This window comes from Crassostrea angulata, chromosome 4 (genome assembly GCF_025612915.1).
Source record: "Crassostrea angulata isolate pt1a10 chromosome 4, ASM2561291v2, whole genome shotgun sequence".
Taxonomy (NCBI): Eukaryota; Metazoa; Mollusca; class Bivalvia; order Ostreida; family Ostreidae; genus Magallana; species Magallana angulata.
In genome coordinates this window covers 18,147,970-18,165,521 of record NC_069114.1, presented here as the reverse complement: position 1 = coordinate 18,165,521, position 17,552 = coordinate 18,147,970, and the positions used below count along the sequence as shown (strand labels likewise).

Genomic DNA, 17,552 nt, shown 5'->3' with positions numbered 1-17,552 from the left:
AATATTTTTAGCGCTCTCTTTGATACAATTATATGCACAATGCCAAATATAATTTATGTTTGATAACAGCGAGAAGGAATTTATATATATTTCCGAAACACAATAAAGCAAGAAATATAAAAACTTCAAAATATAGAGACTTGAGCAAGTCTAAAAGAACCTTAACAACATGAACATTAATGAACTATCTCGTCTTTTGAACATTCATTCATTCATTCATTTTATTAGGTAAATATATCACAGAATGCCAGGCTTAAATACATCAAATAAAAATAACCCAGACATTATCACAGCACTATATGCAAGTTCATTAGAATTAACTTGTTCAATATTGTTATTAAATAGATTACATGGCATATAAATCTTAAAAAGCTTATTTTTAATGGGGTCCTTATATAAAAGTTAGATTAATAACAAAAGTGCACTACAAATTTACATTATGGAATTTAGGCAGGATACTGAAAAGGAATATAGCACAATGCTTTGAAAAATGACATGTTTCCTTAATCATTCTTATAACTTAAAAGTACTAACAATACATACGATAAAAATGGATTTGGACAAACAGTCATATAGTATAGTCTCTTGCATTAGAAGACAAGAATGATTTTACGGCTTTCTTAAATTTTCGTTAAAATTAATTTCCTTGACCTCCAAAGACAATGCATTCCAGTCTTTGATGCCAACGTTGCCAGACTAAAAACATAAAAGAAGGAAAGTTTTTCCGCAAGATTTTATAAAAGAAAAAATGCCATTTTATTTTTAAGAATAAATACAAATACATCTAACAGTTCAATATAGAGGTATGTACATGTATATAGTTTAAAATTAATATCAATAGAACACATTTGTATTTAATTACTGGCAGATCAGACTGTGGGCTTTGCAAGCTATGCTTTCATCATTTTCTATGGAGTGTTTGTAATAGAAAAGACCGCGCCCGTTTTCTGCATAAGCATGGATCCTCGCCAATATATCCTCTACTTTCGTCACATTCACAAGGCAACTTACAACCTTTCTCTGAGAAAGAGCTTTTCGGTCTTGCTTCTGTTAAAGACAAAAAAAAAGATAAATCAATACACAAATATAGATGAAAAATAAATGAATAAATATGTACATTATGAAAATACATAGATAAAATATGAATAAATAAATAAATTCATTCTCATGCGAAGAGAACGAAATGAATAAATAGCTACACATGTTATTCGAATAAATGAACAAATCAATAAATGAAATTTCGATATAAAAAAAATAAATGAATAAATAAATATCTATAATAAGGTCTCGCTGCGAGTTCATCTGCACCTAAAATCCAGCTGATAAAGTGAAAGCAGCAATAACAGACAAAAACCCCCACAATGCGAACATGAAAGAAAAACAACAACAGCTGCGTGCGAAAACAGCAGGATCAGAATCCAACTTGAAATATCAGTTCTGACAGGAGCCAAGCCTGAGTTACTGACTTCAACAATAAAGAATTCATCCTCACCCCTAACAAACGTTTTTTTTTTCATGCGAGGGGTAAACAGGCCCAATATGTATATGCCAAGAGGAGAGTTATGTTATCACAGGCGAAGGAAATCAACAACTTGAGAGTAAATATTTACATTGACTTTATTTTTCTCTTTTTGCTTTGCTATTTTGTTTTTCCAGTAAAGCCACATGAAACTTTGTACATTCAATTTTTTAAAATTTTAATCATGCCGTTATTAATTTTGTTCAAGTTTTATGTTATCTATTCAACACTAGGTTGGTTGGTTTACTATAAAACGTATCATATTTGGTTGTGTATTCTATTTAGGCTTTTAAAAGCTTTTTAAAACAGCTTACGAAAAATCAATTACACTATTAAATGTAATGCTACTTTGTTCATATATGCGCTTTTATCAACATTGAAATATCGATATTCTAAATATCGTTTAGGCTAAAAACCATCCGTTTTATTTAGAGTAATCTTATCAAACTTGATATGTCAAATAAATAATTCACTTGTCTTGAGGGGGAAATAAAAAATAAAAATGCCATCTTACCGGGCGGGCATGAATATCTACGGCACTGGAATGGAAAGTGAGAGTCCGTGCGGTCAAACATGAAGGACCCCGCGGGGCAGGGCTCACAGGTGTCCGCAGTGTTGTCAACTTCACATTCTTTCACGTAAAAATCTGAAATTGTTATAACAATCTAATCAATTTCTCTTCACATGTATAAATGGAATGAGTGTTCAAGTCTTACTTTATTTTCAATTGATTTTGTCATTACAACCACTTAAAAAAAGACCGAGGAATTTTGACTTACGTCTGCCAAGCTGTGGTCTGGCACACATATCAATGCCGCTCATTCAGTCATTGACTCATTAAAAATCGTTATTAGGTGTATCTATATTTTACTCTTTGAACTTGTTTCGATAAGTAAATAGATATATAAATTCCAGGTAACATCATTGCGAAACCAATGAATATATTTAGTTTTATACCTATGTACGTTTTACACTTTCAACTTGTTTCAGTGTGTAAATTAAACTTTACCTGTTCACTAAACATCTGATACCGAAAGTCCACGGTCTATTATAAAAAAAAAACACGTTCCTAGCTTTTGATCATTGGGCGTCATGTGGGAATATTCGTTTTACAAATATCGTTTGAATACATACAGTAATAAGATTATAAATCAATTTAAAATAAAATGTATTAAGAAAATTACTTGGTTGACATTCGACATAGATACAGCATCTGGTCTCCCCCGTCCAAAAGTTTGTCCTCTCGACATGTGAACAGGCGATGGCTGCCTGTTTAAAGATCTGAAGGAAGATAACAGTTTACTGCTAAATAAAATATTCAGATATAAATCTCTCGGGTCAGATTTCTTGTCTTAGAGTCAGTTTCCTTCTATATAATTGTGTTGTACTTAACTTAGAATAAGTATTTAATCAAAGAGGTAATTTAATTGCTGAAAATATAATTTATGCGTGGACCCAGAAAATTATTCGGGGTGGGGGGGGGGGGGGTGGGGGTGGATGAGGGATAATTTTGTTTGCTGGGAAGGGGAGGGGGGGGGTCAGATGCCTATCAACGGCAATTTTACAATGAAGATTGTACTATTCAAATTTTCCAAGGGGGAGGGGGGGGGGGGGTCGTGATCTCTACCCCTTTAATCCGCCCATAAATATCAAATCAAATCAAACAGAAATATTTTAAAAGTTCAAGACAGCGGTCCCGTGACAAGGGAGGTGTTGCATACTTACAGACAATGTGATTAGGCATGGAAGAAGAGACACCATTCCTAGAGTCATTTTCTGTTGTTTCATAACCTGAAAAATATTAACTGAATAATAAATAAATAAATAAATAAATAAATAAATGAACTATAAAAATTACAAATTTTCAAATGATGCAAACTATTTTGATATGACTTTACTATCACTGCTACTAATAATAATATTGATATAATGTCCAGTTAGAGCGAAACAATTTGTTTATTAGAACAATGTGCCACATGGCTGTTCATAAGCAAAACACAAATAAATGGCATTTATTATGACAACAATTTGGATCGTATTTTTAAAAAAATGAAACATAAAAAAAATGTGAACGTTCATTAAAGTGAATGTTTTACCTTTTTATATCCGATGCTTTACGAATTTAGGCTTTGACAGATAAGCCTTTAAGATGATCTGGGCTCTTCAGTTGTATATTTTGTAGCTCAAAAGAAACAACTTCTTTCATTTATATACTTCAGAAGGGGGAAAACAAATTTACCCATCTGTTATCTATAGTTACGAATGGCCATTCTTTAGTTCGCATTTCGGAAATCCCTGAGGTAATATGACGTCATGTCCTGAAAAAGATTGTGCCGATACTAGTAGGCGATGTACATGTCCATTTTTTACGCCTACACTGCATGTACATATATTTATGTTTCGTACGCTTACACTTAATTATGTGACCCCATTTCCCGGAAATTATCAATAAACTACTTAATAAATCTTTTACTCAGTATGAATTAGAATACAAGTAGCTAACGCAGTTTTCAATGAATCTCTCATGAATTTCTCATGATCGATTGAACCCCGTTGAATATTCGTAATCTCTTATTGATTTTTTTTTTTACGTTATATTCTTTTTTTACTCAATGAAATACATAACTAGATAACTATCAAGATAGGCATCTTTATTAACAAAACTTACGAAATAAAGCATTTAAATTCAAAGATGAATACACTAATGAAAATGAGCTATTATAGTGTATAAAGAGTTGTAATTTTATAAAAATCTTTTCATCTGTATTTAATAAATCTTTTGGTTTGTATGAAAAAAAGGGTTTATTAATTTTTTAAAAGTTGTTATTCATTAAAATAAACAGGCATTATGTTATTCTGCTTCGGGTTTAATACCAAACTTTTTGATTCATATTTGAAATGTTTTAATTCATATTCGTAGGTTTGAGAAATGTAAGCCTTTTGTTAGGAATAGAGAAAAACAAATCCAGAATTTTTTTTGAGATCATTTCTTAGTATTTCTTTGAATAATATACACGTCAGCGTTGAATAATGCATGACAGTGCACTAACAGGTAAAAGTTTGTTCCTGAATTCCGTGACTTATAATGAAATTCATTGCTTTGAACATAAATCATTCAGTTCCGTTGTCTACTTCCAGTATCTATTTTTTGGATACGGTTTACCATGACACAATGTCTCGTCTAATGCCCCTCCAGATATTCAACCTATTTTTTGTCGCAGAAAAAAATCGAATATAAAATAAAAAGAAAAGTAGAAAGTTTTCACAAACCCTCCTTGTTATATAGAAACAATATAGACAGTCTCTCCAAAAGTTCAAGTAAATTACTAAAACGCGTTATGAGAGTATATTTAGAGTTATCTTTCTTAGCTATTCATTATTACGTATTATAAAAGATGAAACACGTGCAAGCGCGGGAATCGACACTTGATACATAAATATAATACAATGATTCATGTACATGGCCTTTATTATTTTTCTTGTTGCAGCCAACTAAAAAAAAATAACAATCTTTTCTATTTTATTCCAAACCAGGAAGTGAGTGTATAGTGTGTCTTAAAACATTTTTGTTCTGTAATCCTTTATGTTTTTGGTACATTATATAGCGTAATATATTTGGATTTTTAAAACCCGTACATTAAGTTACCTGTAGCTGTATATTAAGTGGAAAAAACTGTCGATTCTTTACTTAATCGACAGCTTCTCCAACTTAATGTACAGCTACAGGTAACTTATGTACAGGTTTTAAATGTTGAAAGCAAAACACACACACATTGTCCCCAGTTAAATTAAAAATTACTTATCAAAATATAAACATCAATACCAACATTAGTATTTAAAATATTATTTTACAACAGTATGATTTTTTCATCTCCGGAGAAAGGCATGCATGCACAAAAAATATGCTGACCATTTCAATGAATGGTTCTGTAAATGTGACTCCAGAAACCTATCAGAATTTGAATGAGAAAGACATATTTCCAGAGGTAATATTAATTTCACTAGGTGCACTGATATTGGAATCTCAGGGATCACACATTTTTTTCTTTATCTTTTTTTCACACTGCCCATCACTTGAATTTCCCCATTTTTCCATCACTCGAATTTCCCCGTTTTCCATGAATTATTTTACTCACTGAATAAATGAATAGTCCGTTTTGTTTTCTGCTTCGTTTTCTTTGAGAGACCTTTCTTCACCAAATCATCTAATTCTGCTTGATTAAGCAGTTTTAAAAATCTTTCCATATTCTCCACACCTTGACTACCTTCTGTTAATTATTCTTCGATACATCTGAGAACAAATCCAGTCTTAAAGCAAACCGTGCCGGTGGTTTGCTGTTTTCTTCCATGTTTAAAATGTCACTCAAAATGCCATCCGTATTTACACTTTCTTCTAGATCTATTTTTCGATTACGTCAAAAATATACTTTCTCCATCTGATGAAGACATCTTTTCTCATTAAGTTTTACCTAGAGAGTAGTCACCATAGGTATCATTTAAATATTAACTTACCTGGCACTGTCAATTAAGTTAAAATATACACCATTATTTTAAACCCGTTTGTTGTTGTTTTTTAAATGGACAATCAATTGTGTTACGTAATCTTAGCAATCATTCAAGCCAACACCTGAGACAGTTTTTTAAGAGAAAATGTTTTAAGTAGGATAAAATCCTCAAACTGTCCATTCTGTGAGAGAAAGAACTGTTCGAGGCCCCAGAATGGACAGTTTGAGGATTTTCTCCTTTACATGAATTATCTATTTTCTAAATTTCGTTCTTTATGTCAAATCAAAATCTCTTTGTAACTTTTATCACTGTTCCAAATAAGAAATTCGGATAAAAGACTGTAACCCCTTCCCCCAATTTAACTTCCTCCCGTTTATATGAGGCGCCGTTTTAATATTTTTGAGGTATTTTCTGATATCAAAAAATAAATATTTGATATCAATAATTCGAATTTTTGATATCAAAAAATAATTCTTGATATCAAAAATTAATTCTTGATATCAAAAAATCTATTTTGTGATATCAGAAAATCATTTTTTGATATCACAAATTCGAATTCTTGATATCAAAAAATGATTTTCTGATATCACAAAATAGATTTTTTGATATCAAGAATTAAAGTTGATTTTTTGATATCAAAAAATTGAATTCTTGATATCATAAAATCATTTTTTGATATCAAAAAATCGAATTCTTGATATCACAAAATCATTTTTTGATATCAAAAAATCATTTACATTTTCTGATATCAGAAAATCTATTTTTTGATATCAGAAAATAAGACTTACATAAAATTACTATCAACTTAATGAATGCTCCCTGTAATGCAACTTTTGTAATTTGTAAGAAAATGTGTTTCAAGCCTGTAGATGTCTCTTAAGAATGATAATGAATGCCTTATTTTAAACCTGGTTTCATTCTGGCAAGTTTTGCCACATATACAATGATCAACACTGCTTTCTTTGCGATTTGCTGTGAATATTGAAAAATGATGGCCTCGCATAATATAAAGAGTTATACAGGCGTCCAGTTAGCGCTTTCAATACATAAGACCAGAATTATCAAGAACACTTATTAAATTTTACATTAAAACAAATAAAAGACAACAAATATTTAAATGCAAATCTGGCTCTGTAGTTCGGCAATTTAATTTTGGGTCAAGGGAGTATTCATTAAATAGGTGAAATTTATTCGCCATTTTCTTTGAATTTCTGATATCAGAAAATATAATTCTTGATATCAAATAATCAGTTTCAATTTCTGATATCAAAAAATCATTTTCTGATATCAAAAAATCGAATTTCTGATATCAGAAAATGATTTTTTGATATCAGAAAATCGATTTTTTGATATCAGAAAATGGATCGTATTTTCTGATATCAAGAATTCGAATTTCTGATATCAAAAAATCATTTCCTGATATCAGAAATTCGAATTCTTGATATCAAAAAATCATTTTCTGATATCAGAAAATACCTAAAAAATATTAAAACGGCGCCCCATACGTTTACGCATACATCATTTATTTTCACAGACGTACAGTTGTTTAAATAATCTGTTTATGGTTCACACATAAATTGCATAAGGTTTCTAATAACTTGTAGTGGTATAAAAATGAATGTAATTTAAGAACGCTAGTATATACACATTTATGTTTGATCCGAGGTATGGTCGAAGGTCCTAAAATCAACAGGGTCCAAATTTCGACGGTGTTCATTCTTTTTTTTTTTTTTTTTTTTTTTTTTTTTTTTTACATCTCGTTCGTTTTCGCAGGAACAAGAGCAATTTTGCATGCATATGATACTATGATAGACGAACAATCAACTGACCCAGTATTTATTAAAATGCACCTCAAACAAGTAAGAAATTAATTTATGATTTTTTACTATCGAAAACAATAAAGTTTGTTAATCCACCATTACCCTGAATTTTGAACATCGTAATACAAAAATATAAACACTATGAAGAACCCCAAGATGTATCGTCTGCAGGGACCGAAGATTCATTAATGAAAAACAATCGATATTGTGAGGATAAATTTCACTGACAAGACAATGTAGAGCAATCGTCGAATTTAGGACTCAGTAATAGCGGCACCCGTAATTTTGTTGATGAATTGATACTTTGTTTGTTGAAAAACAAAATGTAAAAAGGTTAATAACAAAATAAACTAATGTTAACACAGCAAGCTATGATTGATAATCATGATAAATGTCTTAGCTTTCATAATTATTGCTCATTTTATCTGAAAAAAAGACCTATAGATTAAGACTGTCGAAATATGAGCACACAAGGATATATAACTGAACTCGTCCTACACTTTTCGCCATGACGTTAATTAGTCAACTCTCGTTCTTGGTTACCCCGTTCTGGAAAGTTCGATCTATCAAAACTACAATCGCGCATGTAAGAAACACAATGGTTCATTTTATTTATTTAACATTTGTCATATCTTGATTTCTATATATTCCTTAAATAAGTTCTAAGTAAATGTATTCATTCTTTACGTATTTATTCAATATCATTTCGTTGCAAGCATGTATTTTGATGTAATATCCCACTGACTTGGAAACGCCAAAGCGTATCAACCACCTTACTCTCATATTTGCTATTTCGGGCTTGTTTATCGAAAATGAAAGTAGGTTTTCGATTTATTTCTCAACAATTACTTACGTCGAATTGCCAGGCGCAAATCATGCATCAGAATCACTTTGAACTGAAATACCTCTATACAAATATACATGCACTGTGGCAACGCAATAAATTTTTTTTTCAAAGTGCGTTAGAATTGGGACCAAGTTAACACAGTTTGAAAATTTTTGAAGGTACATCAACATTTTTTACTATCGAGACACTTAAATTTGTTGATTGTATGATGATTTGTTAACACTAGTTAATCTTAGGTCAATTACCAGAACATCATTTAATTGATGACAGGTAGAAGGTCCACTATCCCTAATTTTCCTTCATAACAATATGATGTTCAGCAACTTGGGGTAAACATTTAAGATTGGAAAAAGAAACATGCTTTGTTGCAAATTAAGTACTGTGATATTAAAATAACGAACTGGCCAAACAATTAGTTCTCCAATGCTATGTTAAAGAATCTGTAAGGATTATAATTATAACATAAACCCTCTTTTTCAAATTCTAATGACTTAAATAAATCACTTTATTATAAAAAAAACTTACATTGACAGACATTAAATTATCATAAATTTTAAAATAGGTATTAGGGTGTGGCTTTCTTTATTCTCGCACTGATGTTTTAAAGAATCGTATTGTTTTTGATAAACATAACTAACGTATCCCTTTTTCACATTTTGTTTGTTTACAAGCAAATACAATCGAAGCCAGTTGAAAAATGATATACATTGATCTCTATTATCATTATATATAAATCATTATCAATATACATGTATAACATAAATCATTTTCGTTTCTGGCATAGCCCAATGTACCAGATGAGAAGTAAATGTGTTGCATACACAAAAAGGAAAGGCAATTGCCAAGTGATGTTGTTTACTAGTATGTCATGTTTGGATAATTCAAATCTCCCGAGTTGTTTTTTTATGTGTAAATTGTCAAACTACGTAGGTTTATGAGAAAAGAAAAAAATCTAATCGAGAAACTGTTGGTCAATTTAGCTGAGAATACATGGGGTTCTTTTTTAAATATATCCCATTGAGTTAAACAAGGTTAAAACAATCTTTTATTGTATATAAAAGTATCAATTATTTCGACTAGATCCTGAACAACTTTTTTTCAAAGTGCGTAATTTTTCAAAGTGCGTTGAAACAATGCACTGTAAAAAATGTAGTTTTATCAGATCGTATAATGGAATTATTAGAGTGGACCGTGTTACACCTGGCCCTGCCCCCCCCCCCCCCCCCCCCACTTTTTCTCGCAGCAACAAATTTTTTAAAATTTACATATAAAAAAGTGAATTAACATGGAGTTGCCCCCCCCCCCCCCCCCCCACTTTTCCACTTTTTTTGAAGTATGTAAAAAATAGATATGAAAATAACGAAATGAGGAGTCGAATTGAAGTAACAACCCCAATCCCCCCCACGGATTAGGATTTTGAAGATTTTGGGAAAATTTTTTTTTGCTTGTCAAGATTGTTTGGATGAGGTTGCCCCCCACTTTCAAAAAAGATGCTACGTGCCTGTTTTGCGTTTCGCTATTCTACGAATTCTAAACTATCTAACCTATCTCTCTAAATTTCGACCCAAAAGCCTATGGATCAGTCAACAGCAATTCACAACTTTGTTTAATCAAAAATCAAAGAAATAAAAAGATCGAAAATTAATTAAAATCGTTTGTCACTCACGATTTATTTTGTTTCAAAGCTTTTAAAAATGTGGTTAAAGGGGGTGGGGTTGCAGATACCCAGAATACAATATAACGCCGCCGAAGAAGTGGGTAATGAGGCTTTCGTTTGAAAGAAAAGAAATATTGCACACAAACCAGATTCAAAGTGCAATGAAGAAACAACTAAATAGTTGGTTATGGTAAATTAAAAAACATTCAAAATAAAGTCCATACACCATTGGTGGAATTGTAAACATCACGTGTTAGTATGGCGTGGATACCTCGCTAGCACCCTACTTAAAAACAGTGCATTCCTTAAAAGCAACTGGATAGAAGTAACAGCTACCTATACATCACAGCCAAGACGTAGAAAATGAATTGAAATACTGTATACAGGGATATATTCGACCTGTTTTATTTTCGCTCATTTCCCCACTTTGTCAATGGGCGAATTTAAGACTGGGTGAATTAAATTTTTAAATAACTGTATATTTCTAACTGTGTTTAAGCGAATTCAGAACGGGACAAAATTCTTCGCAAGTGTATTAAGGTATCCCTAACGACTATTGGTAAATATGATTTTTCAATACATTAATCATGATAGTAGTAATCGGGGGTGTCAATGCCTATTTAAACTTCAATATAAGTCGACATCATGATAACATGCTGTGTACATGCATATGAAGTGACATTTTCCTTTAAATAAAACAGATACATTTTTTTCTTTTTTTACGAGTTAACAATCGACTCAAAAATTGTCTCAGCAATTGGGAATTTTAGTGGAATTTTTTGAATGTCATGTAATAGTAGCCCGAAGGGCTTTATGATAGATTTGATCACGCCCCGACCGAAATTATCACCTCATAATATTCAAAGAATGATTCCTTATTACTTATATTTATATAATTTTAAACCATCGTACGATTAAATATTTAAATATAAATAAGCAAACCCCGCTGGCGCCTCTAGTTGGCGTCATTGTATTATGAGTTATATAGTACAAAATCGATACGTAGTGTTATCACAGGCAAAGACACTGGAAAATGCAAATATATGCATTTAAAAGGAAATGTATTAGAAAATTACTTGGTTGCCATTCAACATAGATACAACATCTAGTCTCCCCCGTCTAAAAGTTAGTCCTCTCGACATGTGAACAGGAGATGGCTGTTTGTATAAAGATATGAAGGATAAAGTTTTCCCTGACCCCCCAAAAAACCCCCAACTTATTTAGATATAAATATTTTGGGTCATCCTTCTTGTCTTAGAGTCAGTTTCCTCTTATATAATTGTGTTGTACTAAACTTTCAATAAGTAATTGATCAAAGAAGTAACAAAATTGCTGAAACTGTCGTTCATCGAATGAGGGATAATTTTTGGTTACTGGGAAGGGTTGGTTTAGATGCCTATTAACGGCAATTTTACAATGAAGATTGTACTATTTTAATTTTGGAGGGGAGGGGGGGGGGGGGGGGGGAGTCGTAATCCCTACCCCTTTAGATCCGCACATAAATATAAAATCAAATCAAACAGAAATATTTTAAAAATTCAAGACAGCGGTCCCGTGACAAGGGAGGCGATGCATACTTACAGACAGTGTTATTAGGTATTAAAGAAGAGACACAATTTCTAGAGTCATTTTCTGTTGTTTTATAACCTGAAAAATATCAACTAAATAATAAATATACAAATAAATTATAAAAAGATACAAATTTTTCAAATGAATACAAACTATCTTGATAAGCTTTATGCTCACTGCAAAATGTAAAAATGTTCAATTAGAGCGAAACAATTTGTTTATTAAAACAATGTTCCACATTGGCATTTATTACGACAACAAATTCGATATATGAACGTAAATTAACACTCATTGTAGTGAAATTCAATGTTTTACATTTTATTTCAATGCTTTACGAATAGGCTTTGATAGACAAAACTTTCAGAAGATGGTCTGCGTTCTTCAATTGTGTTTACTAGCTCAGACGGAAAAACAGCATGATTCATCTATATTCTTCAGGAGAAAAAAAATGACCCGTCTGCTATCTAATATGACTGACGATTCGTTAAATTCTATTTTGATTAAAAACTCCCCCCTCCCCCCCCAAAAAAAATCCCCTCCCATCTTGGAATTCCAGTGCTTTGATTTATTACAACATAAATGAGTTCATCAATGAAAACACGTTCTTTGAATTAATATGACGTCTTATGCTGAAAAAGAACACTGGTACTAGGGGCCCACACATATACGTATATGCTTTTTTTTGAAGGGGGGGGGGGGGGGGGGTTGTACGCATACACTTGATTTTTTACTAGCTGTCAAAGTACTTTAAAGTGGCCCAATGTTCCGGATATTGTCATTAAATTTGATAAAAATATTTACTCAAGGTCATTAAAAATACAGGAAATACTTGTAGCTTACGTACGTATTTTCCAAAGAAGCTTTAAAAATTTACTAATTTATTACGATCGATTCAACGGTCACCTCTGAATTTTCCCATTTATTTTTCCCATTGATTTTTCGCAAGCTCTTATTGATTAATTGCATTGTATTCTATTCTTACTTAATGAACACATGTATGTTCTCATTTATGTTCTAGGTAATTATTTCAAGACAAGCATCTTTATTACATGTAACATAACTTGCGAAATAAAGCTTTTAAAGCATGCACGCTATCTTTTGTACATGGAGGAATAAACTAATAAAGATGAGCTATTATAGCGTACATGTAGAAAGCGTTGCAATTTTAGAATATTAATGTTTTCACCTGTATTAAATTAAACTTATGATTTAAATTAAAAAATTATTATCAATTTCTAAAAAGTTATTCATTAAAACAAACGGTCATTACGTAATTCTGCTGTGGATATAGTTCCAAACTATTGATTCATATTTGAAATGCTATAATTCATAATCATAGGTTTGTGAAAGCCGTCTGTTATGAATAAAGAAAAGCCAATGCAGAATGTTTTGGTTAAGATTTAATATCTTTTTAGATATTAATGCTAAAAGGATCTGATCGAATTGTCATGTGAAAGTTTGCTTGGCCCTATTTGTGAATATATAGAAGTTTCATTATGTTTAAACAATACGCGGTTATCAGTCATACCTTAACACAGCTGATGTTTAAAGTAGAATTTTTATTATTCAAAAAATACTATGACAATCAACTCAAAAATTGTCTCAACAATTGTGAATTTTTGTGGAATTTTGGAATGTCATATAATAGTAATACTCACTTGTTTAAAGTTCACTAAAGTCACACTTTAAGTAAACTTGGGTTCTCTTATATCCTAACGAGAGAAAAGGTAGAGACGAATATTTTAAAGCTATTTTTTACGGAAAACCATTGTTGATTTACTCACCTGTTTCCAATTTTACGTTATTTTACAGGAAGTGTTCTACTAAATATGGCAAATAATAAATACATAAACCCGAAAAATTAAAGAGATATATATTATTATTAAAAAAACATTCTAGAAAGAAAAAATACAGAAAAAATCCCATGAAGAAAACTAACAAAATAACACAATACCAAAAGTGCAAAATACAGAACAAAAAACAAACAAACAACAATCAATTATAAAAACTTTAAAACAACACAATATCATGTTTAAATCTTGATTTTATTTAATTTAGCAGGTATAATTTCAATCAAAAAAACCTCTCATGAATCATTTTGACTGAAGAAAAGAAAACTTGGATAATAAATCATGCAAACAATTTTAGTATCAAGTAGTTGTATTCAAACACACTCTCTATTGCATCAAAGCATACAGACGAACCTATGTACCACGTGTTATAATGTCCCTGCATATCTAGAACATCCCACAATGCACCTCCAGTCGCAGCTTCCGGTGGAAAGTTTGGGAAGTAGTATCCCCATTTGACCTGCTCGACGACTTCCGGGTTGCTTTTTTTGAAATCTCGCAAATGTTCGAATAGTTTTGTTTGAATGTGAGCATCGACGTCTGGTTTCCAAGGGTTAGATTTTCCAGTCTGAACATACACACTTGTCTCGTACTGACTTCCATCGGGATCAACGTTTTCCCGCAATCCAAGCTGATAATCTACGCCCGTTATATTGTTCTCGAGTTGATGCGGGTTAACAGTCCTATACACACTGTACTCGACATTCTGAAAGTCGTACAAGTAGGTGTCGAGAGGAGAAATGGATCTTCTTCCGGGGCTAATGGAATTGATAACGGATTTTAAATAAAACAAATTTCGTAGGTGAGAAAAAATGCTTAATTCATGCTGATTAAAATCCACAACTTTGAATAAAGAATTCATGGCTGGGGTTAGAATGAGAAAATCAAAGTCGTCAACATAAGTCTGCCCAGAGTGTTTTTTACTGTACACTATTTGAACTCCATTTTTCCTATCAATCCGTTTGATATTTATATTAAGCCTAATATCAACGTTGCTACGTCTTGCTATTTCGCGACAGAGGTTCTGCCAGCCACCAAATAGTCTGTATGCTCCCCTCTCGGGCCTAAAAAAGGACTGTACTACTAAAGGGGTTACATATGTCAATCCATATATGGCGGAAGTCTCGTTAAGAAATCCATATCCGTTAAGTGTAATGGCAGCAAAGAATATTGGTTGCAAGTCAGTCAAGTTGTACCTCAGAAGAAATTCCTCTATTGATCCATGAATCTAACAGTAAAAATTAAAATAAAAACCAAATCTCAAATAAAGTAACTAATTGAAAAATACACTTTATAGCTAAATCATTATCTATGAATAAGGTTCATGTTGGTTGAATTGCAAACAATGTACACTATCAATATCGTTTTTTTTATCTGACATCACGTAAAATCTTCGTTTTTATCTCTTATCATCGATAATTTTCAGTGCTAGTTTTTTCAATTTATATTTTCTTGCTCAATTTTCAATTATCTTCCTGTGCTCAATTTTGAATTAATCTTTTCGTTCTTTTTTTTTTCAATTCATCTTACCATGCTAAAATTTTCAACTTAGTCAATCTTCTTCGTGCTCATAATTTTTACTTAATTTTTTTTCAGCCAGTTTACCTTCCTCAGAATTTCAGGAGAAGGTCGCGGCATAAGCTCGCTGTCGTAAGTCCCAAAGAAACATTGGTGAAGAACAGTATAACGCTGGGAGGCTTGCTGTATTCTTTCAATGGGGACCGGAATTGTTTCAATGGTAGGTCTGTACTCTGTGAGGTTAGGAAAGAACGCCACATTATGATAAGTAGGATTGAATGATACGCTGAGACGTGATTTTAACGTCACTCTCCCCCACCCCCAAAGCAAAACGCGACGTACATGCAACGTAATAAAAAAAAAAACGCTTTCGTGAAACGCTGAAGGCACTAAATACGAGTTTGTGTTAAACCATTAGTTCTTTTTGAAACATTGTCCTTATAGATAACACAGGTCGAGAACACGCGTATAAGGTGTGCACGTTTGAGCTTGCTAAGTCTACAGGGCTCTCTTTTTCAGTAATGGGATATATATATTTACACTCTATTGCTGTTTGACACAAAGTATTTAATTCCCGCTGAGTCCTTTAATGACCCTAAATGATTACTTTTTATCGTCTATCCCAAGATATTTTTGCCAAACATTTTTTCTTAATTCTTCTGTATTTATAAATACCTCTGCGCCTCAACTATATTCATTCAATTGTATGAAAAAATCCAACGATTTCTTTTTTGAAACATAGCCTCTAGCTTGTCAGGTTTCACTACAAAGCTAAAAAAAAAGTCATTAGGGATATTGCATTGCAAAAGAGATAAAGTACCGGATAATTACGTTGAAAAATTGTGCGTGGTATCCAGAGTGACTTACGAATGGCGAAATAATGTAAACATTTCCCATTAAAAAATCTCTTTAAGAAATCTGTTTCCGTTCCTGTGTATTTTTTCGAGTGAAAAATGACCATGTGTCAACGAAGATATCTTGGATAGTGTTCCTTTCATCGATTTCAAGCGCACTTCTTTCACAGGTTTAAAAATGGTTCAAATATGCTGCATAAATATCTTGGGACAGACTAAAGTTCTCTATTCCAAGACTTTACAGATAGCAAATACTCAGAAAAATCTTGCCCTTTCTGTTCAGCCATGTAGCTCCTGGAAGTGTCGGCCGGACTTCGAACCCCGTGTTGAATTTTTCCAGTAGGTCCACAGTTTTGTCATAGGACTCTGTCAGACCGACCGTCCCAAGGTCGACCCACACGTTCCTGTACAATCTAGAGGTCGTCTTCCCCCCGACCTCGTCCCGGCTTTCAAATATCACAATGTTCCGGAAACCCCGTTTCTGTAATGACAACCACTTAATTCAGATTATGGGTGGTTTGATATATATGTTTTTTTCAAATAATATTTTTTGTACTTATTTCATATAAATAACGTACATTCCTCATTGTTACATCTACAATTAACAAAACTTCTAAGTGTTCACTCTGGTAAATAGGAAAATATTCGAAAATTATGAAATAAAGTGATTTGATATTTTCAGCATTTTGTAATCGATACGTCTTCTCGACAGAGCCCAGAAAAAAATAAAACCAACAGATTGAAATCAACGAAACTTAAAAACAAGAAAGTTAGTGTATTTCAGCACGTACCTAATAGCTCTTAGTTCATTTCGGGGTCGATATTTTGTTTTAAATATTTGGCAATCTGTATAGAAAAATTTTACCGTGATTTTTCAATATTTAAGTGCATTGTCTCTGAAGATTCTGTGATTGATAATCATTTATTGCAGTTTATCATCCTGTCAGCCAGACAGGCAACCACTTGTTCAGATTGTCAGTATTCAGTAAAGTTTGAAATTTATTGTTTGAATATGCATATTTATCCAATCTTGCAGATCCAAAACATTGATTTGAATAAGTTGATATTAATCTAAATATTTTTTTTCTTAAAAAAAAACTCAACTGGGAGCACGATGAGTTAGATTTTTATTGTATCACATATAAATCCTTTTTTGTGTACTATTTGTAACAATTGGTGTTGCTGTAAAAAAAATAATTCATTGTCCATCTGAATCTAATGTCAGTATATAAGAAGTAATCAGTGTGCCTAATAGCTCGTTTTTGGCTTTTTTTTTTTTTTAGGTTTGATCAATAGAGAATAAATTATACACAACTCAGAAGTACTACCAAAAAATGATCTTCATAAACTATTAAAAAAAGATCAAATTACATTTGGATAAAATTCAAGGAGTCTGAGATTAATACGTTTTT

General features: G+C 31.9%; 2 protein-coding genes across 2 annotated transcripts; both read right to left on the bottom strand.

The window, feature by feature from the left end:
• Positions 1-719: 719 nt before the first annotated feature.
• LOC128182598 (CD27 antigen-like) lies at positions 720-3,762 on the bottom strand. Its single transcript, XM_052851320.1, has 5 exons — positions 3,616-3,762; positions 3,245-3,310; positions 2,704-2,800; positions 2,034-2,165; positions 720-1,047 (listed from the first exon to the last, which is right to left on the bottom strand). The coding sequence occupies exons 2-5, from the start codon at positions 3,305-3,307 to the stop codon at positions 902-904; spliced, it is 438 nt and encodes a 145-aa protein (XP_052707280.1). The 5' UTR covers positions 3,308-3,310; positions 3,616-3,762; the 3' UTR covers positions 720-901.
• A 10,182-nt stretch (positions 3,763-13,944) lies between these two features.
• Positions 13,945-16,727, bottom strand: LOC128182129 (uncharacterized). Its single transcript, XM_052850741.1, has 4 exons — positions 16,719-16,727; positions 16,411-16,621; positions 15,374-15,519; positions 13,945-14,996 (listed from the first exon to the last, which is right to left on the bottom strand). The coding sequence occupies exons 1-4, from the start codon at positions 16,725-16,727 to the stop codon at positions 14,049-14,051; spliced, it is 1,314 nt and encodes a 437-aa protein (XP_052706701.1). The 3' UTR covers positions 13,945-14,048.
• Between the last annotated feature and the right edge of the window lie 825 nt (positions 16,728-17,552).